Source organism: Lottia gigantea (genome assembly GCF_000327385.1).
Source record: "Lottia gigantea unplaced genomic scaffold LOTGIsca_5, whole genome shotgun sequence".
In the NCBI taxonomy this organism is placed as follows: Eukaryota; Metazoa; Mollusca; class Gastropoda; family Lottiidae; genus Lottia; species Lottia gigantea.
In genome coordinates this window covers 4,328,122-4,345,565 of record NW_008709715.1, presented here as the reverse complement: position 1 = coordinate 4,345,565, position 17,444 = coordinate 4,328,122, and the positions used below count along the sequence as shown (strand labels likewise).

Below are 17,444 nucleotides of genomic sequence, written 5' to 3'. Positions count from 1 at the left end.
TCCTCATCCAAACCAAACCATTGCCGAAGAGAATACAGCAACTCATAGCTTCACAAAGAACACAATTTGCATGGAAAGCATGGTTTGAGGAACCCTTATTTATCTGTAGTCTAACCAAAAATTACAAAGAATCAACAATCACGCAACAGTAAATGGTACATAATCTGAAAATCTCTTAAAGGTGTGACGTAACTACCAATTACTACGACTACCAACAACTACCTAGTTTGCGATATCAGCATCCGCTGGAAGCGATCATTAACTTTTCATCTACGTACCCGCGGACAGATTAATAGGCTATACAGTGCGGAGGTGAAAGCAGCATGTCTTCCGAGATTCTTGCTGAAAAACTTGAAGCTGCTGAGTTTGCATTCAGAAGATCATCAGAAGAGATTGCCATCTTAAACCGCAAACTTGTAGAAACTGAAACCAGATTTAAAAGAGTGAGAAAACATGGTTTGAAACAACACGAGTATATTCTCAAACAGCGTCTTACAACCATTATGAATTCATTGGAGATATATTCGATATATGCTGAAAAGAAAGCTAATGAAATCTATGATCTCAAGGCATGGATGATGGATCAAGACGGAGCTGTCCAAGAAATTCCCGTAGGATCAGCAATTTTTCATACCAATGTATTACCAAATGAACTTTTTATAATGTAATCATATGTTCATGCATAAAACTAAGCTTAATCATATTATGTTCTTCTTTTTGCTCGGAAAAATCTTACCATCAGATTTACATCGCATCGCAAAGTCTTTAAGTTTAACACTGTATTTTCATTGCATTTGTAGATGTAAATATCACGATGGCCGATTTTTGGACATGTTTCTATCAAGGGCAATAACTCAGAATAATCTGCATTGAATTCATCTGACAGCCCAGAGATAATATATTGCCTACAAACGTTATCCAAGTCATCTAAATATTAGTTAGCAGTTTTACCAAGAGGTAAATATGCCTGGGACAACTAACCAGCCCCTTGACGCCTATGGAAACAAACCTAAGAGTTCATAGACATTCCTAAAACAAAGTAACATAATAATTATGTTACTTTGTTTTAGGAATGTCTATTATTCCTATCTAAATCAGTTGGCTTATGTTATAATCCAACCCCCCAAAATGACTAAAATTCACATAATACAGGAGCGAGGACAGGGGTATTTGAATTGAAGATATCCTGAAGTATGAGCCTACCATAGACTTCTAAATAGAACCACATAATTCTATGGAGCCTACTCAACTATCCTTTATATATCCAAATTTTTGTAATGAAAAAAAAGTAACGTCACCCACAGTAAGACAGCTTCTGACGTTATCACCAAGGGTATTTTGAGCTGTTTACCAACATTTCTGAAGGAAATGACGTCAAAGTTTAATCCTAACTTGAGACGATCATCGGAGAAAGCAATTTAAAAATTGTATGTTAACATGATGACAAGACCAAGAAGTCTTTAACTTAGATACATTAACATGTCGTTAGAAGAAAGACGCGTGGAAGAAGTTCTAGACGCTGTTCAGTCAGCCGGAGGTGATGATATAGCAAATAAAGATGCTGGAGGTAAGATAAGCAGTTGGCGTGTCCGGCTTTGACCCCTTTGGTTTCCTGGGTAGGTTGACAAGAGGCTAGGCATTAGTAGACCGATTAATTTTGGTACCTCAACAGAATCACACTCGGCCTTAGTCCTCGACATTAATCAAAAGTTATGGAATTGACGGACTAAATGATATCCGGAGGCCTGTAGGCCCACGCCTGAATTAGGCTCCAGATCAAAATTACATGTTGAGTTTTATATTGTTGAGGCACAGAGCTTCTGTTGTCAGAAATTGAACAAGTATAATATCTGGATCTAGATTTATTGCCTTTGCTACTCGTAACTACTTCTTAACTTATTTTTTCAGATTTTATGTTTATTGAAAATGGAGATGCGGTGAGAAATGAAATCGAAAAAGTCAAGTCAGAATTCCGAGATCAGGTAAGCTAAGCCATATATCGTCTGATAATGATAATTAATCTGACACAGATATCCTAGACGGAATTATCAAGAGATAGTGCTTGGACGGGTTTGTCACTCCATGTTACATCCAAGTGAACATTCGCCTTAATCATTTAAGGTTATATATTTTTGTCCAGATTTTTCTATTTGACCCTGCTTTCGGACCTACCAACAAAGACTATAAAGTCTGAGTATTTGTTTTCACGAATTTCGTGAATTTAATTTATCGATAATAAAAACACGACCTATCAAATTAAGTGACGAGCCTATTGGCCTGGTAGACCTATTGTTCCACTCGCATACATGATACAGCATTGATTATTCCAAACAGCAGTAGACTAGCAGAATTAATACCCAAAACGCTACCACTGCTAACGGTGATTTTTTTTTCAGACGATAATGTTATGTAGTGAATTAGATAGTTTATGGAGATTACTGAAAGACTTTATGAGACTGGCCTGTCCAACTTTAATATGTCTGGTATCTCTTCTGCTTACAAGATTTGTTGTTGCCAAGAAATTCCAGGTAGAGTGACTCAATAGAAACATCTCACACTTTCAGTTCTAAAGCAAAGCCTTATTTGAGAGCCTTGTAAGTTTATTTGTCTAAAGAAATGTAGAGTGTCTTCTCCTTGCAAGACAAGACTCTTCTAAAAAGCTAGTGTGTTTCTAAAAATAGGGGATAATCGGACGCAGTAGATAATATGATGTACTTATGGTCAATAGCATCTCCGCCAGATGAACTAACAAAGATTCCAACTATAGGAGGCTTCGAATATACCAAGCAGAATTCTTCTGGATAGTACAACATAACTTTGTACGAGTAAGCTGCATTGCGAAGTCACAAATTTAAATTCGAACAATAATTGATCGTGCTTTTTCTTTTCAGTCTGCTGTTTTGTCCTCGCTTTTAGGATGCGCTGTTGCAACCATCGTGGTATATTCAGCACCATTCATGATGTCCTTTAACAGATATAGACGCATCAGACAAGATAGGGTCAAGAATCTAACAGAGTTTATCAAATCAAAGGAAACTGTTAAAACACGGCCAGAAAAAGTCCACTCGAATACTCAGACTAGTGCGAGCTGCCTCTCTACAAATTCATCAGATACAGAAGTAGAGACCTTACGAAACCCTTCATCCAGTTCCTTAGGCAGTAATGAATCAGATGCTGCTTTATCCCATCCCAGTAGTATTGAAATGATTGGTGAAAGTAAATCATCAGAACAAGCGGCTAAATCATGTCAAGGAGACTGTGCTTCCGGCGTTGATGACGTCACAAAAACATGCGACTGCTGCTAACATTCTTCATTAAGAAAATGATACCGAAATGTGATATTTTGATAAATTGATAAATTGAATGAAAGTTTGTTTTTCATTTTGTTCATACTTTCTGAACATATTTCATTCGCATGGTTTCGCAAAATTTGGACACCATTTTACGTCATAACTATCATTTAACCCTAATTACGAGAATAAATAACGATACTTGCCATGCATTGAATATTATGAGATATGAAGTCGATAGTTGGGAATCGAGATGTTGTCTACGAGGGGGGCTTACTCTTTGAAAAAATTTGTTCTTTACAGCGATTAGACCACTAGCTGACTCCAAGACCGAAATGATCTACATCTGAAGAGTAAAGAAAAGGAATGCATAGTTTGAGATATTTTGGCAATTATGCGATTTTTTGATATTTCTAGTACTTCTGAAGATTATTTAGCCTACATAATTACACTAAAGACAAGGACAGGTGCGCCATTTTCATTTGGACCAATAATACTTTAGTCTCAGAAACCCAGACGTCTCAGATTAGCTTTGCCAATCAGTAATAGTGTTTGAGCCTTCAAATCGATGACGACTCGTCAATTTAAGATATTCTGTGATATATAGAAAAGACAATTATAGAATAAACCACAATGAAAAAACATCACAGGAAACATCTAGTTGTGATTTTAATTTGTAGAGTGATCTTCACTTTTCGTTTGAATAAAATCTAGAAATTTCCATAACATGATGACCGAAATCTTCCATCCACTGGCACCACAGATAGGTTTTATGAAAAATTTCTTATCAGTTGCTTATCAATATAGCGATCTAGAATAAAACCATTGACTCTTTCTGTACTCGTCTCTATAAGTAGTGTATTCTATTGTAAACTATTTGTGTTTGATGTACATTAGTCAGCATGGTCAGATTTGGTGAGTAAGACTTACGTTGATTGCTTAGCCCTACCAATAGGTATCGCGGAGCACCTTTGCTAACGATGCGAGGTTCATATGAAATGAAAAGACGATTAACGTTCTTTTCTCAGAAGAGACCACTATCAAAATGCATAATAGTAGTATATATTAAGAAAACAAAAAACTGAATTTTAGAGAATTAAAGCTGAGCAGAAATAATATGTTTACTTCAGGCAAAATGTTAGGTACTGTCTCAATTCTTGTATTGGGACTTGTACTTGGTATAAATTCTCAAAACCTGTTGAAAAATGGCGACTTTGAGTCCACTGGTAACTGGGATTGTTGGGGTATTAAATGTGAAGTAACAAACGACCATTATTCAGGACAACATGCGGTCAAGGTCACTGGAAGGTTAGTCCTTTACTATGTTTCTTTCAAATATGCCAGTGCTTAGGGAAAATATAACTAGAATCCTAATTATAGTAACCCACCGGAATTTTTCGACATAAAAACGAGACACGACAGCAGAAATCCATTTATTTATCTCAATAATCGCCTGTTCGTTCTCTCATTACTCGTTATCCTATCGTTTCTTGTAGAAAATTTGAATACGAAGGTCCATCTCAGTATATAGCAGTTCGACCCAATAGCCACTATACAGTGAGCGGGTTTGTTAAGTTACTCAACGACAATCCACAGCATGTAGGACAGATGATTGGAATTGGCGTGGAGTTTACATATCAAGGTCAGAGCCATGTAATCTTAAACTAATTACTTGCTTCAATTTGGCTAATGAACCAAAGTACCCCCTTGCATCTAATTGGTCGACAACTTGATCCAATGAAATTTAGCTATAAAATATTCGCCTCCAGAACAGAAGTTTTTGTCTGTTGATAACTATACTAACATATTGCATATTTCAGATAATCATAAAGAATATCTCGGAGCTGCTTCAATGCCTATGATGACATCAAAGAATGGCTTTATTCATCTTAGTGGCGATTTTTCCACCCCACCTACAGGTAAACCTGAAAGAAAACGACAACATGTAATATGTAAAAGTAATGTCCAAAGTAAATTTATCTCGCCACACAAAAGCCATTTGTTAATACTTAGCTCGATCGAATTATGACACTAAGTTTTAAGTTTTATTCGTTATTTCAGCCTTAAAAACAACACGTATCTACTACAATGGACCTGTACCAGGTATTGATTTTATTGTGGATGCTACAGCAGTTAATTTATTACCATCAGACCCAACATGGAGAGCCAAATCAGACGCAACTATTAACAGTAAACGAAAATCAAATATCAACTTTCAGTAAGTCCGCTCTTTAAAGATCGAAATCTTTTGATCTATTTTTATATCGAATTGACCCGATTCTTTACTAAGGGTAGGTCTACTAGCAATCAATGTATTTTAGTCGGGAACATTTGGGACAAATCACCTGTAGAATGAAGGACATTTTCTGTTTCAGTGTGAAGGTCGATGGTGGTATTGATCCTCATCAAGTACAGATTCAGGTCAATTAGATTATATATATTAAATATACTTTTTTCATTCCTTAACCATGAATTCCCCCAGATCGTGTAAACACAGTTACACAGTGTACTAGTACTCTTTAGAAGTACGCAATGGGTAATCTAAACTTTTTACGTCGATGTTCCAACAACGATATAATCTTTACTAACCTCTTTCAGCGCTATCGTCGAGGAGTCCGAAAGTTTGGAACCATTTGTCTAGTGCGACAATAGACCTAGGCCCTGATCTGTGTATTACAGACTGATTGCGCTCAATAAACGATGCATAATATTTCAGATAACCCAAACTAAGAAAAGTTTCCCCTTTGGTACTGCAGTAGCAAGTGATGAATATCTTTATGGACATCAACAGTATCGAGATTTCCTAAATAAACACTTTAATTGGGGAACATTGGAAGGCGCATTGAAATGGCCAGCTAACGAAAACGTCCGGGTATGTTAAATTTGTTACTACAAAATATCACGAGAAGTAACTTCTCTTTTTTAGCTTTTAACTTTCTGAAATGGATTGGAAAATAATTTTCATCCAAACAAACATCGGTGATATCAGAGTTATTGGCCTCTTGCTAGATCTCTTGATGGGTACAAATTTCCACAATTTATAAGACCAATGGGAATAATAACAATCGATAATCGATATCACTCATGCTTTATTCAGGGCCATCTGACCTATGATCTACCTATGAAAACTATAGCTGAATTAAGAAAACATGGGTTCGTATTTTTTATTACATCAGTGTTCGAAGGTGACAAAGATACAATCCCGCATAAGTCAAGATATATGTGGATGATTCAACCCGGTGCAGTAAACCTGAACTCCGTCTGCTACAGGATGGTGCACGTCAAAGTCAAAGATACGTAGACAGTTGAAATTTGGATTGCCAATGTCCACAAATTTTGTGTTGATTTAGCCTATTTCAATATTCTACTGCTAGTCACATCCACTTTGGGCGAGGACATTAACCGATGGAAGGGGAAAGGTTTATTAACAGAACGGTTATGGAATGGTAGTTTTGGATTTAGAAAGCGAAAAGTAAAGTTAACCCTAAGCACCTTTTTCACTGTTTTGTAGAATCAAAGTCCGAGCTCACAATATCATTTGGTCAGTTCCTACCTTTATCCAGAATTGGGTAAAAGCATTGTCTGGTTCTGCTTTACGTCAAGCTGTTTCTAATAGAATACATAGTGTGATGAATGAAGTCAAAGGATTGTAAGTATTCACAGAAAGACAGAAGTCTTTCGGGGTACAGGCAAATGTATATTGGACTCAAGATTGCATACAATTGAAAGTTGTACTTATTCCACTCAATTTAAGATGATTTTCATAGGCATGGTTCCGCAAATTGGAAAAAAAACCCCATCCAATTCAAAATTCGAAATCCGGCTACGTACAATTATGCGAACAATTATATTTTTCAACGACTGTATCTGTGGGAATCGGATCAATCGACAAGTTTAGTACATCGAAGTGTGAAATTAGGCTGATCTTGTAGCCAGTTGCCAGTTGCTCAAGCAGGAGGGGCAAAGGGCACAGCAAGAAAAGTTGCAATTGCAGTAAAGGTATTGTACGCAGTTGGTAAAAGTCGAACATTTAAGGCTGCCACAGGAAAGATTTTAATCAAATGTGAGAGCAAAGATTGAGAAGTGTTCTTTTGATGTGAAACTGAAGATTATACTAGTGATCTATGGATAACCACGAATAGTCATGGTTGATTTTCAGAGTAGAACATTGGGATGTTAACAATGAAAATCTACATGCCCAATGGTTTCAAGACCGCCTACACGATGGTCAGTATAATCTGGAAGTTTTTAGACTCGCTCATCAAACTGATCCAAAAGTTCATCTGTTTTTGAATGAATATGATGTAGTAGCTAGAGGAGCTTATACTCAGGTAAACATAAACTTAACTGTACCTTTCTTATGTATCCTTCAGATGACTGAATGTCTAAAGCGTATAGGCTATTGAGCATTGCATTTTATATATGTGTTTATTGTGTCTCAATGTTGCATTGAAACCCACTATGCCCGTTCTCCGTGTAGCATGGTATCCCGATCCGGCTTTCGGCAGTCCCCATAGCACACAGATTCCCTTTGTCAGCGTTGGAGTGACACGTCGATCAAAAAGGTCAAAAAGGTCACCCACAGGTAACACAGCGCTAGAGCTCACACTGCAAAAACTAATTTTTCGAACATGTCCATCATTCTTCTACCACATCTTCAAAGCATCCTTATACTGACAGTATTTGATTGTAGGCATATAAAAATCAAGCCGATCATTTTAAAGCCAGTAATACAGGTATCTATGGTATAGGTGTCCAAGGTCATTTTACAGACGAAATGCCACCTGATCCAACACTGATTAAGGTACCTTATTAATCAATTTTCATGGTTTCACAACATTATAAAGTCACGGATTTTCTGATTTCATTTATCGCTCAAACCACCAGGTTTGTTTGGTCACAGAACCATTTTACAGATCCCAATTTCAGCTACAAGTTACATATTACTCAAACTCGTATCTAAATGAAATCCTTTAGTTGTTTTTTTATCATGTATAACCCACCGAACAACCAACCTTATAATCAAAATTTCCCCCAAACATTTTCTTGTAGGCTCGTTTAGATGTCCTAGCTCAAACAGGATTACCAATCTGGATTACAGAGCTGGATGTTATGGCAGCCGATGAAAATAAACGAGCACAGTTTTATGAAACAGCACTGAGAAGTCTGTATGGTCATCCTGCTGTGAAGGGCATTGTTTTCTGGGGTTTCTGGAGTAAGAGACACTGGAGGGGTGATAAAGGTGCCATGGTTAATGCCGATTTTTCTGTAAGTCGATATAACTTAGCACTCAGAATGTGCCATTGGAGAAAGGTCATACGAACAGTCACCTGGGCAAAGGGGATGGAGGTTGTAGTTCTCACAAGCAAAGAATTTAATTGAAATAAAATGAATGGAGTTTTACGTCCTACTTTAGCAAAGTATTTAAGGAAATAATTTAAGCAAAACACTAGTAATAACATAACAGTGTAGATATTCTCAATAATCAATATTTATGGGTCTCGTGCCATTAACTCCTGATTACATACACTAACGGCGTGATACCTATCTGCAGTATTCTATCTTTGATTGTAGGTAAACGCAGCAGGAAGGAAGGTTATTGACCTTCTTGAGAATCAATGGATGACCCACGAAACAAGAAGTTTGTCAAAATCTGGAGATAATTATTTTACTGTGCATGGTTTCCATGGTGATTATCAAGTCAAGGTCATATACCAAGGTCATGAAATACAGGATCAGAGGAAAAGTTTTACACTTGGCTCATCACCTTATAGTATTAACGTTCATGTTCATAAATAAAATTTATTGAGAAGTTACTTCATGTTCATTTATAACACACGGAACGACATTATCCAGGCCTGACTCATTTTAATTAAGCAGACCTTCATAATTGATAATTTGATGTCATTATGTCATAATGTCGCTGAATATTCTCCAATTCCTAAGCGCTTTTCGTTGAAATGTAATACCACGGGAGGATAGAAACACATAGTTTCTATAAAGTATAAGGTGGAGAGGCCGAGTGGGGGCCACATATTTGTCAAAGGGGGAGGGGGGTGGAGGAGGCAATAACACCAGGCATTTAAGAACTCAATAGTTTGAAGTTTTAAACTGGACATTTCCCCCATAGAAACCCCACTGTTCATGACTCATAATGTAATCGGAATTGAAACATCCGAAATACACAATGAAACTTGAAAGACCATAGACGAGAGTAGATGAGCTCTAAAGATGATGCTATCTTGTTTCCAAGTGATAAGTTGACAACGTTTGTGGACAACAGACTAAACGATTTAAGTTATTGACAATATAATTCCCTAAATGCCAATGATACGAGAGTTTTTTCTGGTATCCTGCTGTTTCATATGATAAAATGATAGTCAGAATGATCTGACCCGGTTTACTGAGTTCACACGGAAACCGAATTGTTTATAACAAGATAACAAACAGGCAGGGCATGTTATCAGTGGAAATTCTCCTGTGTAATGGCAACCATTACCACACATGGTCCTATTTTTTAAAACAACATCACACAGAAATCTTTACTCAAGATGGCCGCCATGAGGGCTGTATTAGGTCTGTTAATTTTGACAATTAGAGTATCAGGAATAACACGGCCTACCAATATTGTGCTAGAAAATAATGGATATAAAAATATTCTTGTTGCAATACATCCAAGTGTTCCGGAGGATCCGACCCTCATTGATAGCATAAAGGTAAGTTCTCTATTAACCCGCGTGTTGTTAATGATATGGTATTTAACCTGTTAATAATTTTCCGTACAAGGCTACTTTTCTGCTGTCTTTGTGGTGAAGACTGGTAATACCATACAGTGTGTGACAAGTTAATCTTTTTAATACCACAGCACCAACTCGCCTACACATATCTAATAATATAAACACATAGGCTTTCGCTTTATAGTCATATTGGTGCGACCAATAGCTCGTTTCGAAACGGCCTCTTGCTACATGTTTTTAAACATTTTATCAAATGTGCATAAACAGTGAAAAATGTTAAAACGATTTACATCCATATGATCTTTTCCAGAAAGTATTCACAGAAGCCTCAGCAAACATCTACGAAGCAACCTATAAAAGGGTATACTTCCAGGATGTTACTGTTCTGATTCCTGCAACATGGTCCAGTGGCACTTCCTCTCCAGCAGGGTCAGAAATGTATAATAATGCCGATGTAGTATTTACGTCTTCTGAGCTTGGTCGTCCACCAGAGAAAAGAAGCTATAGTGGATGTGGAAGTCCTGGAATCAGAATTAATCTGACTCCTGATGTTTTTAATCTCACTAAATATTTGATCAATAGAATAGATACATTAGGGCCAAGAGGTAAATGTTTATCTTTATCAACTACCTTAAAAATATATTGGTCATGTATGATTAAAAACCTATGATATCTGTTTATAAACAGTAGTATGGTGATAAACTAAGCTAAATTATGCTGAATTCAGGCTGTGCTTGTACGCATTTAGCACTGCAGTGTACATATTTGTTTATGTGTTTAAAACACCAATGGTCTGTTGATTTAGCAAACTGATTACCTATAATGCTATCATGGCTAGACTTATCCACTTTTACTATTATCACTATTACATAAACTACATTGTTCAGTATAAAATTAAAAACGCCTTAATAAATTACAAATTATTTGTGTATTCCAGGCTTGTTCCTCGTACATCAGTGGGCCAGATTTCGATGGGGTGTATTTGAAGAGTATGCTCTACCCGGTGAAAAAGAGTTTTACATTTCACCAACAACAGGCAATATAGAAGGTGTACGTTGTAATATAAACCAAAGAGGAATGAATTTTTATTATGTAAATAAAGATGATGCTCAACCATTTTATTGTAGATCAAATGATTTAACTAAAGCAGACAAACATTTCCCAGATAAATGCCATTTTTATACTTACCCAAGTCAACATAGGGCGAGTGCGTCAATTATGAGCGTACCACGCACAGGGGTAAGTTACATATTTGAATTAATGATAAATTAAATTGCAATGCAGGAGTGTTTTAATCATAGAACTGTAATATTATCCTATGTTTAACGCAAGTCTTGCACACTCCTCAATCCTTCTAGGAATCCTCCTGAGACTGGAGGTACAAATAGGGGACAAAGTGACTTAATAAGGAGCAGGGGGTCAACTGTCGAGGTTAAGATTAAAAAAACGGTAGCTCTGTAGAAGCGCCATAGATGCAACCGTCTGGAGCGTTGAGGGGTACTTTTAAAACTAAGAAATAAAGTATGGTAAAATTGGGGGAGCAAAGCAGTTTTCTGAGGGCGCATCTATCATCCCCCCCTCCCCCTAAAGAGATTCAGTTTGTATTCTTTTTTTCTTAGGTCAAGTTTTTCTGCAATGATAATGATTCTGATGCGTCGAAAATTCACAATTATGAAGCACCAAATAAACAGAATAGATTGTGTGGCCAGAGAAGCACGTGGTCAGTTATACAGGACAGTCCAGATTTTAAAAATAACAACAATCCACCTAGAGTTATAGCTGATACAACTCCTACATTCAAAGTGGTAAAAGCGGCTAAAACCAGAAGAGTTGTTCTAGCATTTGACATTGCTGGTAATGATGCCGTAAGTTGTTCATATAATGAATAGTGTACTGTCTTTTTGGCTTTATTTGAGAGTCTTCATGCTAAATATTAATCTTGTTCCTGATCACTGCGATCGCTTTTCTTAACCTGCTTTTATCATAATTCGTATGTAGACTAGATTTGATTCGTATCTAGCTTTTCACAGCAAGACCGATTGTCCATAATCATAATTATAATTCATCACTTCCAATTCATATGATGACAATGATGGAAGAACGTCGTGACGGATTTCTTGGTGAATATAGCTGACTAGATTAACATGCATTAATGTTTTAGAAAATTGTTCAAACTCGGGCGATCTTTTGATAATCCGTCTGATGGTATTAAATGCAAATAGATTAAGGTGATTTTCGCCAAGTCATTTTCATCAATAGACCAATTGCAGCATAATGGTACCTCATCTCACAGACCTGCTGTTGTACCGTACATTGTATCTCTCTTCTATAGGAAGAAGGCATAAGTCATCACTTAAGACAAGCAGCAGCAACTTACATTGAAAATGAACTACCAAATACACAGATTGGTATAACATCAGTTGATAACGACACGGTTAAAATCCGCCATTCTTTACAAGTTATACAATCACAGGCTGATAGAAACAGGTTGAAGCGAAGTTTACCAAGTAAATCATTTGGATCCGGAAACCTTACTGATATCATTGTACCGTGCAGTTCAGTAAGTAGTCCAATGATTATTTCTCGTGGTACATCAATGATGGTCTCATTGGTCTCAACACGAGAAAAGAATCCTCTTAGGGACCATATTAACGTCCATATCGACAGTGATCGATTGTCCAAAATTTTGCCTGAATTGTGATAAAGACTAACATGACGTATCGGATATAAAATCCTACGCCCGAATATCGGCAATTTTACACCCTTTCTCCAAACCAACAGGCGTAACAGCATAAGATGTCAATACAACAAAAAAAAGTAAAGTCAATATATTTTACAGATACTGTTGACACCAACTGAATATTCAGTCAGTAAAGAGATAATATTGTTTAAGAGTGGTAGCAGTCCGAAAAGATCATCAGAGAATACAACAGATATATTAAATATGCTTCAACCCCATGGCATCAAGCTCCATGTCATACACATTAATAGCAGTGATTCTGAAGATGCTGTTGAGTTTGCTGCTTTTAAATCAGGTAAAGTTTGGAAGACTTCTTGTCAGTTTTACCTTTACAAGGCTGTGATGTCATCATCACTAAACCTATTTACGTCAAATGGTATAATTGCGATAGTGAATTCTTAATTTTGTCAACATTTTGCGGACTTAAAGAATCCACATCCGTCAGTTGTGAAAGCAGAATATGCTTTACGCGTCTCCAATAAACATATAAAGTTAAGGAAAGGTTATTTTACATCTCCTTAAAACAAAAAAAAAACAAAAAAAACATCATTTTGTGAGTTAGGGCATTGTTAAGACAGAGAAATATTCTGCCAAATGTGCTTAGCCACCCTTCTGATGTGTACACATGTATATTAAGACGCCCGTAATACACAATCTGTGTATGTGTTCAAGGTGGACGGTATTATCATGGTATCGATGACATCAACTCTACTTCAACACATGATGCTGTTTCGGATATCATCAATCGTCACACCCCACAAGATAAACCAAGCTCCATATTGGTAATGTTCTTTTGTATAAAACACACTTGATATCTTTCCAAAGGCGTCCAGAATCAAACGTTTTTAAAACAACACTCCATGACGAATCCGTGTCATTTTCCTTGTCCTTATTACAATCTTTATACCATACCGGTACGCGATTGTATACTAATTGTTGTTAGAAAGCCTTTTGACGTTTTCTTAATTTACAGCTTACACTGTTGCATCAATGCTCATGAGTTCAGGATATAACATAATTACGCACTTTTATGGGTATTCAGTTCTTCTTAGCCCCAAGATTTTTTTTCAAGCTAGTTAGTCGATCATCAGTAGTCAAACAATGGCAGGAAGTTAATGGCGAAGTGTTTATAGATGAAGATGTTGGTTTAAATCTTAGTTTTAACATCATGTATAGTGAGACTGAACCATTGATAACTACAACATCACCGCAAAAAATTGTTTGCAACAAAAACAGTGGCGGATACAACCATGACCAGTCGTTGAAAATTATTAGAATGGATGTACCAGGAACAGCAAAGGTTGGTTTTGCATTCAATTATCTTCACTATCAGTCACTATCAATCACTAGGTCAATGCCATCCCATATGTCAAACCTTGCTTCAGATCTATATGGTGGTTTCGTATGACGTTTAGCTGCTTCATGTGACAATTGGTAGCTTCAAGTCAGATAAGCTGCTTCAAGTGGAATGTGTTGGCTTCAACCGACTGCTCTAGGTGACATCTGGTAGCGTTAACTGTTGTTGTTGTTTCAGATGACATCTGTTGGCTTCCAATGATTCTAGCTTGACTGATTCAGGATAAGTATGACTATTTAACTGAAAATCACCCGAATATATGAATGTGGCACAAAAGCAAACACTGACTGTTGTAGACGGATCCTTTAAAAACATATCTATCGTAATTTCAGACTGGAATGTGGAAATACAGCGTCATAAACACGGATAGTCGACCACAGAAAGTAACAGTCTCAATCACAAGTAAACCACTAGATGATCAACGACATCCCATCTTTATTGATGCTGGACTATCTTCCGTATCAGTGACACCATCTGGAAAAGTAATGATCTGGACAGAAGTCAATAAAGGTTCTCATCCTGTCTTGGGAATGGATGTAACAGCAATTGTAGAAAGACAAAACGGTGGCTCGGTCGTGTTGGAGTTATTGGACAATGGGGCAGGTAATCCAACTAACATGCATTTTATTATTGCACTGTTTCAGATTCTTAAAAGAAGAGAAGTTTTAGAGAAATGTGAGAAGTAGATCTATAAATCTCGACACTTTCAATGGCCAGGTAGTCTCAAAAAAAGCATGAATTTAATAAGTGATCAAACACCAGTTGAAAAAGACATTAATATTTATAAGAGGATGGGAAGGATTAAATAGATAAGGGCTGACATTTTTGTACAAGATGGTCGATATAACTAACAATAAACCTTGAAATCAGTTCTTTTTTCTCTATAAGGTGCCGATATCACAAAAGATGATGGAGTTTATAGTAGATATTTTACACAGTTTAGTGGAGATGGTAGATATAGTGTTAAAATAGAAGTCACCAATATACCAGACAGTACACTTGAAAACAGTGGAGATCTAAATACAGGTGATTTACGACTCATTTAAAAACGAAGAACATATGTCTAATTAATCACCACGAAATATCACAATATATTCTGGAAGGAATAATGTGATAACTTTCCTTACTGAGGCTACATTAAATAAAAAATCACCAGATTTCTCCTTTAGTTCAACAGGTTACTAGATCCCTAACGCAATATGCACATAATACTCATACATACTCATTGATATTCCTTTACCAGCTACCCTATAAGCAATGCAAAACGAAACCCGAAATCCAAAAAACATACTGGCCAAACATTGGTAGCAGATAATGAACATTTCACATGAGGAGGTATATCAATCGTAAATGAGTAAGTATTTCATAATGAAAAGTGGTCTACATCATTTTCTCATTTCAAAGATGAAGTTGCTGTTCGGATAAATACTCCTATAAGAAGAGCTACAGTGGCTGGATCCTTCCTGTACAAATCAACAAATCAGAATACACAATCAGCACCATCTACAGATTCAGATGATTTTATAGTTGATCTTATACCTCCTGTTAGGATCACAGATTTAACAGTAATGGAGACACCACACAATGATAAAACTGTGGTATTACAATGGACAGCTCCTGGTGACGATTTAGATTTCAAATCAGGTAATCTATTATTCACTTTACTAAGGCCAAATACAGAGGCGGTGTGGTACAAATAGGGGGCAGACTAACTCAATGTGGGCAACAACAGTTTGGGTTGAGATTACAAATAGGGGCAAGCCCTTGCATGGGGGATCAAATAATTTACTCATTATCTCTACACTAAAGTGGATGAATAAAGTCATCATCTAGGATGAAACATTGTCAATAATTAGCATCATGATATGAAATACATCTCTGAATTTTCTTTGAAGATCGCATGTCTTAAATAAATAAGAAAGTCCTTCCAGTACAAGGATGTATCTCGCAATACTCGTCTCGTTTTCTTTTTGACATGAATTGCACATAAACGCTTCTATTTTGGTTGTTCATTTCAAGCCACCAGCTATGACATCTTGGTATCCAGCACCATTGAAGATATGATGCATGGTCACCAAAGCATGAGGTACATCTTACAAGAAGAACTTTTGGAGGGTAATCTGCTGTCTCCAAAGGAATCTGGTACAACTGAGACCTTCGTCATCGAGTTTCCGTACGTTGCAAGCAGCAAGCTACTTGTTTTCTCGGTGAAAGCGACCGATGCTGTAGGCAATACGGCTGAGAAATCCAACTTTGTTACTACAGGATTTGGTCTTGTACCGGACTATGTGCATACAGACCATCGACCAGATAAGGTTAGGGTAACTCGGGTGTCTGGAGATGCGTCATCCAAACCCGACACGTCTGTGTCTTTGATTATTATTGGAGGAATATTGGCCTTAGTATGTGTAATTGCGTCTATTACATTCGGTTGTAAATTTATCAAATTACGTCGATCTGAAAATGTAAATAATGTTGTTAAAGAAAAGAATGTCGTTTGACTGAAGAAACCCAATAATCATCCTGAATCAATATAACTGTATTCCAACTCTTCGATGGTAAAATACCTTTTAAACAGTTTTGGAGTATTTTTTTTTTGGAAATTTTGTTATTTGATATAAATTCAAATTTTTGTCTGAAAAGGCGACTTAAAACAAGCTTGCTACACTATAGATGTGAGCATTTACCAATAGCTGCTTTGATTGCATTCTTCGGTCGTTCGAGATTATTAGAAAACAAAGGAATAGACTTGAACATTACATGATTAAAGTATATCGAGGTTAATGCAACTTTGTTGACTTCAGCAATGGTTTTGATGTTCTATGATATTTGTTAAATTTCCAATATTGCTTTTCTGATATATATATATATATATATATATATGAAAGGAGATTTTATATTAAAGGTGTGTTATTTACAGTTTATCTATTAAAAGAACAAAAGAAAGTCCGTACAAGGAAGTTCTTTGATTGTTATTGATCTCAATACATTATATCTTTATCAATCTAGATGACAACACAAATCAGCTATCTAATGGACATCTTGTACAATTTGTTGTAAATAGTTTTAAATCCAGCCATGCCAAATATTTAACTATGGACTAAAATAATAAATCAAAGGTAATTTTTTGTTATGTGGGTAAGGAGAATGAATAATAAAATGATTAAATCTTACTGTTTGTGTTTTTATCTATAAATGAGAGATAAATTGTCAAATTATTTGACCCTATCCTTGTTAACCAATTAAATGACATTAGCAACCAAATACTAGCTTAGATAACGTATTTATTAAAAGATTGAATTTATATTTGGAAGATATTT

General features: G+C 36.3%; 3 protein-coding genes across 3 annotated transcripts; all 3 read left to right on the top strand.

Moving 5' to 3' along the window:
- Positions 1-1,407: 1,407 nt before the first annotated feature.
- Positions 1,408-3,305, top strand: LOTGIDRAFT_229151 (hypothetical protein; the record flags this gene model as incomplete). The annotated part of the gene is made up of 4 exons (XM_009062049.1): positions 1,408-1,567; positions 1,909-1,982; positions 2,397-2,528; positions 2,892-3,305. Exons 1-4 carry the CDS (start codon positions 1,480-1,482, stop codon positions 3,303-3,305), a joined length of 708 nt encoding a protein of 235 aa, XP_009060297.1. The 5' UTR covers positions 1,408-1,479.
- A 2,674-nt stretch (positions 3,306-5,979) lies between these two features.
- LOTGIDRAFT_106033 (hypothetical protein) lies at positions 5,980-9,089 on the top strand (the record flags this gene model as incomplete). The annotated part of the gene is made up of 7 exons (XM_009062048.1): positions 5,980-6,162; positions 6,388-6,443; positions 6,802-6,939; positions 7,450-7,621; positions 7,984-8,094; positions 8,343-8,558; positions 8,865-9,089. Coding segments are annotated over 7 exons (1,101 nt in total), but the record flags the coding sequence as incomplete, so codon positions are not given.
- A 628-nt stretch (positions 9,090-9,717) lies between these two features.
- On the top strand, positions 9,718-17,296 carry LOTGIDRAFT_229149 (hypothetical protein). Its single transcript, XM_009062047.1, has 12 exons — positions 9,718-10,006; positions 10,338-10,632; positions 10,965-11,266; positions 11,647-11,892; positions 12,360-12,587; positions 12,867-13,062; positions 13,440-13,549; positions 13,840-14,067; positions 14,457-14,727; positions 15,013-15,150; positions 15,529-15,768; positions 16,144-17,296. Exons 1-12 carry the CDS (start codon positions 9,842-9,844, stop codon positions 16,623-16,625), a joined length of 2,901 nt encoding a protein of 966 aa, XP_009060295.1. The 5' UTR covers positions 9,718-9,841; the 3' UTR covers positions 16,626-17,296.
- Positions 17,297-17,444: the final 148 nt, after the last annotated feature.